The sequence below is a fragment of the Antrostomus carolinensis genome, unplaced genomic scaffold (assembly GCF_000700745.2).
Source record: "Antrostomus carolinensis isolate BGI_N321 unplaced genomic scaffold, ASM70074v2 scaffold10138, whole genome shotgun sequence".
NCBI classification, from domain to species: Eukaryota; Metazoa; Chordata; class Aves; order Caprimulgiformes; family Caprimulgidae; genus Antrostomus; species Antrostomus carolinensis.
Genome location: NW_010333674.1, coordinates 26,602 through 39,676, shown reverse-complemented (window position 1 = coordinate 39,676; position 13,075 = coordinate 26,602). Strand labels below are relative to the sequence as shown.

At 37.2% G+C, this 13,075-nt stretch overlaps 1 protein-coding gene across 1 annotated transcript in view; it reads right to left on the bottom strand.

Moving 5' to 3' along the window:
• Positions 1-13,075, bottom strand: part of CABIN1 (calcineurin binding protein 1) — a gene marked incomplete at both ends in the record, with an annotated part of 38,959 nt that overhangs the window by 1,837 nt on the left and 24,047 nt on the right. Inside the window, 4 exons of the mRNA XM_010173939.1 lie at positions 637-819; positions 11,321-11,499; positions 12,034-12,185; positions 12,855-13,070. Coding sequence (XP_010172241.1) covers positions 637-819; positions 11,321-11,499; positions 12,034-12,185; positions 12,855-13,070 — 730 coding nt within the window. The remainder of the gene's footprint in view (positions 1-636; positions 820-11,320; positions 11,500-12,033; positions 12,186-12,854; positions 13,071-13,075) is intronic.

Sequence of the window (13,075 nt, the reverse complement as noted above, 5' to 3'; positions counted from 1 at the left end):
CCAAAACCCAGCCTCTCTATCTGCTGCCACATCCAACTGTACAAACATCAGACAAATGGAAACTCCAGCTAATGGATTCTGAAACAATTTTTCCAGTGGAATACAGAACACTTAGTACTATTATATGTGGAAAAATTTGGTAGAGAGCAATTCCACTTCTCCACTGAAACAAAGTATCCATTGGAATAAAACATCAAATTCCACTGCTTGAGCTCTTCTGTGTACTGAATATCAAGCTGCTACTGGGCCACAACAAAAAGGCATCTATACCAGGGGAAAAGAAAAAATGTTTTCTTTGAGATTATCTTCATACATCTACTCCTTAAATTATTTAAAGGTTCAAAACACTGAAGAAAGAGTAAATAATAACCTAAAAGAAGGCAAACCAGTCAAAGATTCAACACAGACAGCTCATCATTATTCTTTTCTTTGTAAGGTTTAACAGGTAGTACAAATTGGGATGATGGGCACATAAGCAAAGCACAGTTTCAATTTTAAACTACACATACACATGCAGCAGTAGCACCTAGTTAAAATTCACAGTCACAGTCCAGCATATTTCAATGCTTCTGCATGCCAGAAGAAACATTCTAATGAGAATATACCAGCTGACTTTATCTATTAAATCAGTCATACCCTTTTCCTCTGTAGGTCCCAGGGTCTCTTTGCTGGAAATCAGTGTATCAGCACAGGTAGTAGAAACCCTCTTCTCTGTGTAAGTCTTCCTCAGGCTGTCTTGAGAACTCACAGGCTCATTAAACATATCCTGTGTGGAACTGGAGTCAGACAGCACCGCTGCAGTGCTATCCTGACTCCTCTCTGCAAAAGAGAGAAAGAAGGAATGCACCATTTCATACTTCTCAAGCTGTTACTTGCTTCTTGGTAACAGCAACGTAAAACTGCAGCTACTCTGCAAACCTCTTACAAGTGCAATACAAGAACCTTAACAACCACCAATTCTGTTGTCTAAAAGGTATTTATTTTTCTTTTAAGTTGTCAACTTCAACTTATCATTTTCATCTCACCTCTTTGTGCTAAGAAATTAAAACCACAGTCTTCTTTCACTAGGTATTATTTAACACTAATATAATAGAGAGCTCCTGCCCCACCACATTTCTTCCTAAAATATAATCCTGGAATCTGATTCAAAAGCAATGATGCTCAACTTTCAAAAGCAGTTAGGCTGAGGATGCAATATTTCAGCTAGTATGGTCCTATAAAATTTCCCAGGTTTCCTGTGCCATTTACCTTGAAAATCACCCAGTATAATTTTGAATCTGACACAAGCAAAGCTCAGTTGACAAAAGAAAACCATGAACAACAATACTGGTAAAAATTACTTGTGAAGGACAGAAAAATCAGTACCATCAGAGAGCAAAGACTTACAGGAGTGATCACTGATGCCATCTATCCTGCAGGTGTTAGATGATGTTCACCAAATGTTCTGAAAGGTGATTTGATATGGCAAATAAACAATTCATCAAAGAAGTAGGTCTAAGATAGACAGGAAAACTCTTGGACTTCAAGGCAGTAGACAGAAGAATAGAAGTGACTTTGCCTTGACAGAGTGGAGTAGTGTACGTTGGCTGCTGACTTCATTACAGTCACAACTAAGTTGTTAATCTGCTGATAGCTGTTACAGCACAGGAAAAGTTGTACCAGATTGTGACTTTATCATGGGGGAGAGAATTCACACCTCAGAACAAACAGGCAAGTGAAAACCTTCCACCCATGTCTGAAACCTGTCTGATATAACCAAGTTCTTCTACATCAAGGGTTGAGGCAATTCTGCATGACTAAAAAATTCAGCTTAGTATGTCCAACAGAAAGATGCATGCATAGTCCCACTCAGACGGGGAATTGGAATTTTTCTGTAATATTATGCCAACATAATTCAGTGTCCAACACAAAATTCTGATACAGGCAATTCTCTCTACATCTGTAGCCCAAAAGATGAATTTCCAGTTTCTGCTTAAGATACAGGAATAGCTTAACCAAGAGGCATATTACATCCGTTGTCTAGGTAGTCCCACTGCTTTCTTATTCATTAATTTTCTTGATAAGATCAAGAAAGAAAATTAAAAAAGCAAAACCCCTTGCTTTGAGATGAGCTGATAATTTAATTAAATTTCTTCTGTTCCATCTGAATTGCAGTTGTTCAGGAGAGAGCTAAGGGCCTCCTATGAATTTATTTTATCAAGATAAATCTCTCTGCAGACCTTCAGCTTGAAGATCAGGTTCTGCTTATTAGGATTCTAACAAATTTAAACCAAATTTGATGCACTCCGTAGGCTTTTCACTACCACACAAAGAAAACCTTCCCTTTCACTGAACAGATCTTAATAAAACTGTATCTTGAAAAAGAATGGGGGACCAGTATTTGCTTCCTAATTGGAAGTTATATAGTTGGTTAATGATGACAAGTTTTATACAGAAAGAATATAATTATAAAGAATGGGAAAAGAAGGATTCTGAAGAGAGGTCAGTCAAGCTTTAAATGACTCATTTATAAAGCTTTAATAACCTTCTGTGGTACAAATGGATGCTATTGAACTCCCAGTTGGCATCAGAAAAAACATTTACAGTAGCTCCCTTAATATTTTTTTTAAAGGAAGTTTCTGCATCTGTGTCAGAGGCTGAATTACTCATCTAGAGAAGAAAAAAAATTGCAAATTTCCAAATGTTGCCATAAGCCTGGAGGTCAGTTCTGATGTGTGGGTTATGACAGATGAAGCATTAGAATGTAAATCAAGAGCTGCTAGACCGATATGTGAGAGTGATATCGGATCACCAGGAAATGACTCTAACTTCTTAGCATGCAAAGACAGCCAATGATTTAGCATGTTAAATTTCAAATGTATGCATGACAGAGAAGCTTTTCCCTATGGGGAACAGATGTAAATACCTCCTTACAATTAGCTAGCTATTTTGATTTGAAATTTCTACTAAAATAAGTATAAGGTCTAGGAATGTACGTCCATTCTCTTTTTCTTTCAATACGTTAACTATATAAAAAATAATCTTAATATTAATTAACATTGGGCTCCTCAATCACTGAAAAACAGAATACTACTATTGAGACAACTTCGTGTTATTTTAGATATTCTTGAATGCAGTAGATGCTTTCAAACTAAGTGAGCCTGATGAAAAACACTGGAGTATTTTAGAAATTAGCAGCAGCCACGAGTTACTAGTATTAATTTCTCAGAAGTCACAGAGGAAATGGTAAAGTTCCAGGGAATGGAAAACAAAGTGTAGTACGTATCTTTACAAAGGATAAAAAGTCAAAGCTATTAGCCAGACAGCCTTCATTTTCCACAAATTATTTGAGCATAAATAAATAAACCTGCCTACAAGCACCTAAAAGATAACAAGATCAGTAGAAGAAAATGTGTGTGTGTGTATCCCAGCACTCACATGTGCCTCTAATTTGTGATTCTCAAACCAGAAACGGACAAAATGCCATTCTATTATAAAAGCAATTCAGCAAACTAGCACACTTGAATGTTTAATCAGTGACTTCACAGAAAAAATAGAGAAGTCTTCCTGTACTACTGAGCACTAATGAAAATCAAGCTTAATTGTAGTGTCTGTATTTGGGACCCACATTTAAAAAAAATACACTGAATAACTAGAATGAATTCAGAGGAGACGAGAAAAAATGATGAGATATTAATGAGATGGCATGTAAGAAAAACACTGTGAGAATTGGACTTATTTATCTTCAAAAAGATGGGGGACAATTTCCAAATGCATACAATTAACCAAAATAAAAATACAATAATTGCTCTTAATATTCACTAAGTACAGAGCAAGAGGCAATAGGTTTTAATTGCAGCAGGAAAATGGCTTTTTTTTTTTCCTTCATCTCTCGCTTAACTGTTACATACAGTTAAAAACTGCATAGAGAACCTATAGAATCGCTGGAGGTTTTCAAGGACAGGTAGACAAATAGCTATCATTTGTTAGGTTACCCAAGATGTACCTTAATGGAAGAAAAAAAGGTCTGTCAATACATAAATGCTGCAGTATGTAACGCAGAACTCATGGTAACTGCACCAAGTCACATCCTAACTCTGCTTTTTAAAGAAAAAAATTGACATATTTTTCACACATGAAAGTATTATGGTCTTCCAGCCTAACTCACAAATATATCTTATATATATACTAGACAGACACACAGCATATATTTTTACATTCATTGTGTTATAAAGCTTTCCCTTCATCTGATTAGAGTTGACTGTAGTTGAGATAGTCTCTAGTGTTACTCAACCTACATGCCAAAGTCCACTGCAGTCTGCGAGACGTGAGAATTAATTCCAAATCCCTAACTGCCATTGATACCTGTCCTTTTGAAAGATGCAAATCCAAGGAGAACATCAGTGCTTTTTAATAATTTCTGCTATAATTAAAGACAATTTAATGCAACTCGGTGTAATTCAAGACTTTAAAAATTAGAGGGTTTAATATTTTGTTTACCTAAGGTATTTTCTTAGTTCTCCCATCGGACAATAGCAATAATGCAAGCTTTTCCAAAAAACTAAGTGATTCCTCAGTTATAAGCAAACGATAAATCAAGGAGTAAATATTCTTTTGAGGTCCCTTCCTGTAAAGTTTCCTATTATTTCAAAAGCTAAGACAAAAATACAACTGGGTATTAATGTCCCAAAATTATTATCTGTAGTGGAAATGAAGAGAATAGGGAAAAAGGTCTACTAAATTGTGCATAAGCAACTGCAGCAAAATTCCTATTAAAAATATGTCCTGAAACCAGATTCTCTCTTTGGTATTATTATATTTTGTTTCATTGCATCACTCCTAAGTTTTAGGAAGATTTCAAACAACCTGACGAGCTGAAATCTCTATTTGATGTAAAGTTAAATATTTCATGTTTATTTCTAAAGATGAAGGAAATGGCATTTGAGAGCAATTTATTTTTTTTCTTTTTTCTTTTTTTAAACTCATTCCTCATAACGCACTCAACCTGTGACATTTCAGGTATTTCTGTGTCAGATTATATCACCTATTCTCAACAGGTGAAAAAGAGCAGCTCTGGACAGAAAATGTAAAAAGGACAAAAAGAATAATCTTCCTAACTTTCCAAGCTATTAGTAAAAAAATATTGATTATTATTGGAATTATGTAATTGGGAAAAAAAGAACTTTTATGTTCATCTCCACTGCCAAGACCTTTATTGTATCACAGTGAGATGCTGTTGTTCACTTGGATAATTAAGTAACTATCATTACTTAAACACATCTGTCCTGGATATTAAAAAAAATCTGTAGTCCATTTGACTTAATCATACGCTTCAGAGCATTTTAAGATTAATCGTGTCCTGAACAGAAGAGATTTACTGGGTTGACTTCAAAAAGCCCCATTCCCCACTATCCCTCCATACCAGAAAAAGCCACTAGCACGTCATTGTCACTGCTCTGTTAGTATTCAGGTACAACACCTGCATGCCAACCAACAGTAAAAAGTTGTGTTAAACTTTGGGGAATCTAAATGACTATTTAATTTTAAAATGCAACAGGAAAAAAAAAGGCTCAATACTTCACTAGCCATCACTCTGTGCCAGCATTCTCCCATGTGCCCCAGAGCCCTGCAGACCATGTGCCATAAGCCATGTTACCTAAACTGTGTACATGCCCAGGGCTGCAGGAGGGAAGAGAAGAGACAGTGATGTGTTAAAGCATAAGTGACCTGAGCTAGCAGACACAATCCTCATGACGGAGCTCCTACTGCTAAGTATGCTGACCGGGTAACATCTCTCATGGTACAAGCTTACATAATTTATTCTCAGGGGAGCTGAAGTACAGCTTCACGGTGCGAATATGAATGAGATATTCTGCCTTTGTCAATTAATTACTGTGTAGCACAGAAATTGTGTTGTCTGCCCTCCATCCTTTGAAACTTTCTGGAAAGTAGGAGGAGGAGGGAGAAGACCTCTGAAACATCTGCATGTTGGGGCAGGTAACATGCTCTGAAAGCCAACAGAGTAAAACTCACTTTTTCTGAATAGTACCTTTTTCTGTCATAAATATCTGAAGGAAAATGTATGCCAAGTTATGAGAAGAAGGTATCTGAAATGTGATAAAGAATCAGCTACAAGTCAAAAATCAGAAATGAGTGGCACAGAAAGCTTTTCTAAAAAGCTATAGGAATATGCTAACTCAATTTACAGTAACAAAAAATCCTGCTGCACAGTTTAGAGCTGATGAATAACTAACTATATAATTAAAAAAAAAAAATCTTGTCTCATGCAATAAAGGTGGGTGGTTCACAGACTGTGGATGTACAGACTCTCTTTGTCCTGCCTACCTGGCACCACATCTCTCCTCTCCTCTTTACTTGTATGGATAAGCATTTTTCTTTATTGATCTGTAGCCAGAAACATGATATATCACACAATTCTCATTCTTGAAACAGATTCCACCCATAACAGAAGACAACGTTCAGCTCTGTATCAAATGCACTTGCACATTATTTAAAAAAAAAAAAAAATGCAGAAATTTGCATGGGAGCAGGTTAATTTCTTGAGGACAGCAAGTCCTCTTAATAAAGGGAGTTCTCCTATGAGTCAAAGATGAGAGTCTGTGTTTTGCCCAGCTGCAGTGAACACAGAGGGTTTCAGTAACCTGCAGTCCTATATGGCTTTTCTTCTGTCTTCAAGTGCAAAGTAACATAGTACCTCATCAATGTTCCTTTTATTTAGTCAAATCCTTTTTACATAATCTCACACTAAATGTCAGTGTGATACTTTTACTAATCAGAGAGAGGCTAAATTAGGGAAAGGTAAAAATGGAGCACACTGCAATAAACTGGATTTGGTTGGTTATTCATGTAGTCCAGTGTGCAGTCCCCATAAACATCCAGTACCATGTGCCAGAAAGGATATGTACTGCAGACCAAAAAACATCATTTTAAACTGCTGGAGAGAGAGAATTTTGAAGGGTAGGGTTTAAATGTTTCAAAACGCAATGTGGACATTATTTTTGTGCACAGAAATATCCACTCCATCTTAGAAGCTTATTTAGTTTGGCATGAGTGACAATCTGGTGCAAAAAAGTTTCTCAGAGATCACCTTTGTCTCATCAGGATGTGGAGAACCTCCATTTACAAAAAACTGTGCATCTTCATAACTTTTGCAGAATTACAGACCAACAAACTATGAAGTGAGACTTCTCCCACAGCGTGAAGCGAGTAGCCTTTCTCAGTGAGGTTATCATGCAGGTATTGCCAATTATTAAAAGCAAGCCGTGACAGGTAAAAGCAGGAAGAGAATGCCTGGGGAACAGAGATTTGTATAAAGGTTAGAGGCAGCACGGGCAATATTGGTTGCAAAAGCAGTCAGGCAAAGACAAACACAAAAAAAGACGATCACGTCTAACTACACACAACACACTACATGACATGGATGAGGACTTAAACAATACGACATTTTAACACTGCAATAGCAATGGATACTGAATACATCATCTGCACACCCCCACAATACTGTGGAACTGAGTATCAACACAACAAAAGCATATTACAGAAAAAAAGACCTCGCAACGAACTCCTAGTCCACTTTTTGGGAAACAGATTTCTTATTCAGATTTATTTTCTTTTAATTTTAATACTTTTACTGCTTTTTTTGAACTAACTTTAATGCCTAGGACAAAATTTAGGTAAATTTAAACTGGTTCAAGTCTGTAGTGCTACTGGTCTTTACTGACTACATACATCAGCCTGTGTAAAGGAGGGCAACGAGCATTCTGTTTTGGTATATAACACTGGCCGTTTAGTTGTGTAAATACAGTGACATCCCAGGCAGTGATAGTCTTGGTCCCTGCTGAATTCCCATTTTTTCTTGTTTCCTACTTTGCCCTTGGAAAATAAGAGTTTAAACCTCAGGCTTCTACTATCAAATGCAACTTTTCATTTTGGAGGGTTATAAAACAGCAACAGGCAGGGGTGATGACAGGAAAGACAGGATTAACAGAAGGAAGAAAAAAATGTTGCTGAATGGAAGGATGAGAAAAGAGAAAGGAAGTTCTCTATTTTACACACATGACAGCAGCTAGTCAGCCAGCAAATAACAGCTGCCACTCAGCAATACTTCTGTCTCCTTGAAGGAGAGATATGCTAGCAGCAGCCATGAGGAAAAAGAAGTTACAAGCTGTATTTACTGGTTCTTTTCTCCCATTTCCAGTAAATATATGACTTAAAAGTCATATCACTAGCATCCACTGGATATAAAGCTTTTCAATGCTCTCAACTTTCAGCAGTGATTTCTGCATATCCTAGTCTTCTTTTTCCACCAGCAAAATGTGCTGGAGAGCTACAGAACCATGACACATTTAAATATAGTGTATCTGAAATAAGTCTGCCCTTACAACTTCACCTATCTCCAGATGAACGCTTGAAGATCAGCCCCAACATTTTCAATAAAAGATGTCTGGCTGTGTAGTAATTCTCTCCTGTTTATAATAAGATAATTTGCTGCACTAGAAAGCACATTGCTGAACATCTTGTTAAAAAAACCAAAACAACAAAACATCAAAAAAGAAACAAACCAAAAACCCCACAAACAACAGAAAATTAATAGAAAAAAAAGGGCTCAGAAGGAACCACAGAAGTTCATCTAGTCCATTCCTTTTTCCATCAGGATAAATTACATCTCCACCATTCCTGGCCGACGGCTGTATCGCCACTTTTTAAAGACTTCCAGTGCAAAAGTTGCAGTGTTACACTAACCCCAGGAACGTATTACAGTGTTTCACTCTTCTTTTTTTTTTTCTAAATAGTATTTCCTAATACTACTCTAACACTATTTTCTAATGTCCGGATTGAAAAATGCAATTTCATTCTAATACCACCTGTAACATCTCTCATGGACATGGAAATCCTTAGTTTTGGCCTCTAACTGTACAGCCTTTGACACTATTGAGGTTACACTGCTCTCATGTCTCCCCTTAGTCTTCTCCTCCCAAGACAAACCATCTCAATTCCTTTCATCTTTCTTCTCAGGTCATGTTTTCTTGAAGCATAGCACACAAAAATGGTCAAAAAAGGTCCTGCAGGTTCACAGTGACAGGGATCCCAACTAGCGTGTTTGCTTGTAGTAACATATGAAGAGAACTTTGTAGGTAAGACTGTATAATGCTCTTACTTTGTTTATGTCATATATGATCTACAATATAGAAACAAGAGTAAGAGTAAATAAGAGTATTGTCAGGCCTCAGAAAGAATAAATATCTAGGCTGAATTTAGGCCAAATTATTCATTCTGTGAACAACAACATAGACTGTTTTGTTTGCTGTCAGAATGGTAAAAAAAAAAATAAAAGTCTAGAGAGTAGTCAAATGATGGCTATTTTCTTGCTATTTTTAGGAATGGTACAATGGACATGCAGGCACCAGTTTTCTTCAGTGATGTGATTACATGTAAGATGTCATGAGCATTTTACTTCAAAAGTATATATTTTAATACAAGTAAAATGCAAATGCACACAGAGGAGCACAGTATATGTAGTAATATAAAAGTGGAAGACCTGAGCATGGCTGAGCCTGTTAGCTCTCATTCCATCTGTAGCAGCCCCAAGGCAAATATTTCCACTTCCTGGGGCTTTCCAATGTGCTGTATTCAGAATTTAGTTGTGCCTGCAACTTACAAAACATTATGAATGATGCAGTACTTGGCAATTCTACAGCCTTCCTAAAGATCACCCTAACTCAGCTTCTTTCAGCAGCTGACACGCTGAATTGCTTTGACAGCGGCAAAGCTTAGTCCTAGCTAGGCAAAGCGAGCAGACCCAAGAACTGCTCCTTCAGCCCTGGCAGAGGCAGACGTTCCTTAGCTTGCACCTTCAGGCTCTGCTAAGCAGCCAACTCTGCTCCCATCGGGCAATTAGCATGCCACAGTCCATAATAACTTACTTTGAGGGAAGGTACTAACGACACATATTGGAATATTTATCTAACTTATGTATCTCCTGGGAACATTTCAACAGTCTTCAGAACCTAAACAGATATAGTCTTAGGCAGGACTGCTTCTCACAGGGAATATTATTTAGGAAATATTTAAATATTTGCTCCCTTCTGTATTTGCTGTGTCAAAAGACATCAAAAGGCTAATATAAGAGCCTGATCACTATATAACCCATGCACACTAACACACTACATATGAGAGCAAAACAGACCCATGAATTACTCCTTACTGAAATGTAAGCGTGGATAAAATGAACATTTCTCTATTCAGTTAAGTGAAAGAAAGGAAGGATCCTCTGTCAGTTTCACCAAGGATTATTTGTTGGGGAAAAGGAATAAATTCACCTTGCAGAGTTTTCAGCCATATGAACATTTCGGTCAAGAAAGTTATTTACAAATTACCATTCTTCAGGAAATGACAATAGGAAGCAGCCCACCCTCCAGAAAGAAAATCATATCAAGCAGAGCATGTCTGCCACATTCTGCCAACACTAAGCTATACATTGAAGATATTTTACTCCTCCTTTAGTGCTGATACTTATAAATCCAGATGGATAAACAAGTGGCCAGAAGAGTAGAATCAGAATAAAATTCCTAGCCAAATAATAATGTCAGGTTATTTAAATAGTAACTTAATTTCTACTATATAAGTATATTGCAAAATCTTCAATAACATTGTGGTATCACCCTACCTTCTGCATTTATAAGCCAATTATTTATTGTATCACTTTATATTCTATAGAGATGAGCTGCTAACCAGTCATTGTAAATGATAAAGAAAAATTAAAAGATGAAGTCTACTGAACTGTCATGCAAATCACTTCGTGCTGATACACAATATAGTCAAAACAGTTGCCACCTGCCTCCTTCAGAAAAGGATAACGCTGTTTTGTTTTGCCTTTTTAACAATTTGTCTTGTTTCAGCCACAGTTCAAATTTTCACCTGGTTATTTCACACAGGCACTGAAGCAGTGCCCAGTCTTCTAAAGACTGGACCCACATCATTCCCAGTAAGCTCAGATGGACATTTAGCTCTGGAGAAAATAAATAAATAAACGACTGAAAATTCAGTCAGCAACATACTCCTCCTGTCGACAGTCCCGCTTGGAATAGGTGACAGGTACCAATGGTGGCAGGTGACAACTCTGAATTTTGTATTTAAAGCTCTGACTCTACATTGATTCTATTTAAAGCACTGAATTTATAAAGGTAATGAGCTTCAATATTGCCCGTGTTACCACAGACCCATCACCCTCCTTGAAATGAGCAGTTTGATCATTCCTGGTCAAACCCCCCATGATTAGAGCACCTCCCTGTGCTGCCAGTATTGAGAACAGGGACTGTACCGTCCGGCGTTGCCTGCTGACGGGGTTTTTTACATTTGACGTAATCGTGGTCAACTGGAGTGGCTGTGTAAGGTGGGGATGTCAGACCTGGACCAGAGGATGAGGGGAGGGAAGTCCCAGGGCCCGGCACTGTTCCGGCTGAAGAGTGAGAGTCTTCATCAATCATGCAAGCTTTTTCCCTGGGAGGGGCAAGAAAAAAGGTAAAGAGTTAACATACTAAGGACATATACAAAGAACAAAAGGAGACTACGTGTTCTTATGACAGTTCCAACACAGTATTCAAATCTTACTAACAAACTCTAAATTATGGACCTTTTGTACAGTTTATACAGCAAAACATTCTTTAATGCTGTAGTTGTAAATGAGACAAATTATGAGGACTAAAGTCTTTTATCCTTTAAAATAAAAGCCATTTGCTTTTGCATTTGTTAATAGCTAGTTTAAAAGAATATTTTATTAATAAATAAAAACAGTGGCTTCAAAACAAATCAGAGGGTCAAAATTGTTCTATTTTGTTCCCTTCTCATCTACACTGTGAACTTTTTGAGAAGCGTATAATCTTACTGCTCGTGATACCTGAAAACTGCAAACATTAGAATTAATTCTCATAACTTTTTTTTGTTTACATTTCATTCAGCTTCATTTTAATAGTTTATTATAGAGTAAGTTTATAACTATGCTTTCAGAGGATACTTCTGGAAATTAGTACTCACTTTTCTGCAACTTTTGGGGTGTTCTTCTCCTCACCCCTGGCAAATGGTCCCTCAGAAGCCTCTTTCATGAAACTAACTAGTATCTCTGCATCTACTCCAGAGTCTGGTTTCCCCACAAGCTTCAAAATAGAAGCATGGAGTCGAAAGTATACCTAGAAAACACCAAAGTCCATTTGGTCAGTAGAGAATTCATAGCTCTGCAACCTGTTACAAATAGTCTCTTATCTGTAGAAATTGCAGGAGTTAGTAAAGACAGTAATTTGTTACTTAAACTTACCTGAATATGACTTTTCCTGCCTTTGAAAGTTGCTTGTAAATTACAAGATCCAAACATTGTTAAAAGTTTTTTAACTGTAACCTATGGAATACAACAGTGAAAGCAGATCTGGTCTCCTTGGAAGCAAGTCACCACTTGGGTATGAGCTCTAGATCCACTATTTTTACCAGACAACACAGTGAAAGCAAAAGTGTTATGACTACTATTCCAACTCATTCATGAACTTATGCTTTCATAGCTATGAGATGCTTGTGAAACCCATCCACGTTTGATTCTGATCAGAACTGACTAATGAACTGTGAGCAGCACAATCCAGAAGCTGAATTTCTGCCTGTCTGTCCAGTACTGAGACTGTATACATAAACTGTCTTTAAAACAAAACCTCATTAACAGGCTCCATTTTATTCTCCAGGTTAGTCTTGTAAATGTTCCTAGAGGCAGAGCACCATGTACAGATGCCTAATAATATGAACGAATAATAACTGGTATTCCATTATCTGTAGAGAAAGAGGCTCTCAAGCCTACATATTTAACTTCCTTTTACCTCCAACGCTTCCATGGCAAGTTCTGGTGGATTATGGTAGTGAATCTTCTTTGGATATCGGGCAGCCTCCTCATGCAAGTAATGACCTGCCTGTTTGTAATGAAGCAGATAGACAACAGGAGGCTGCTTCTGCTTCTCTGCAATCTTTCCCAGCATGTAGTGAATAAGCCACTCCTCCTCATCGCCATCTCCTTCACAGCGAGATGCTGACGTAAAACACA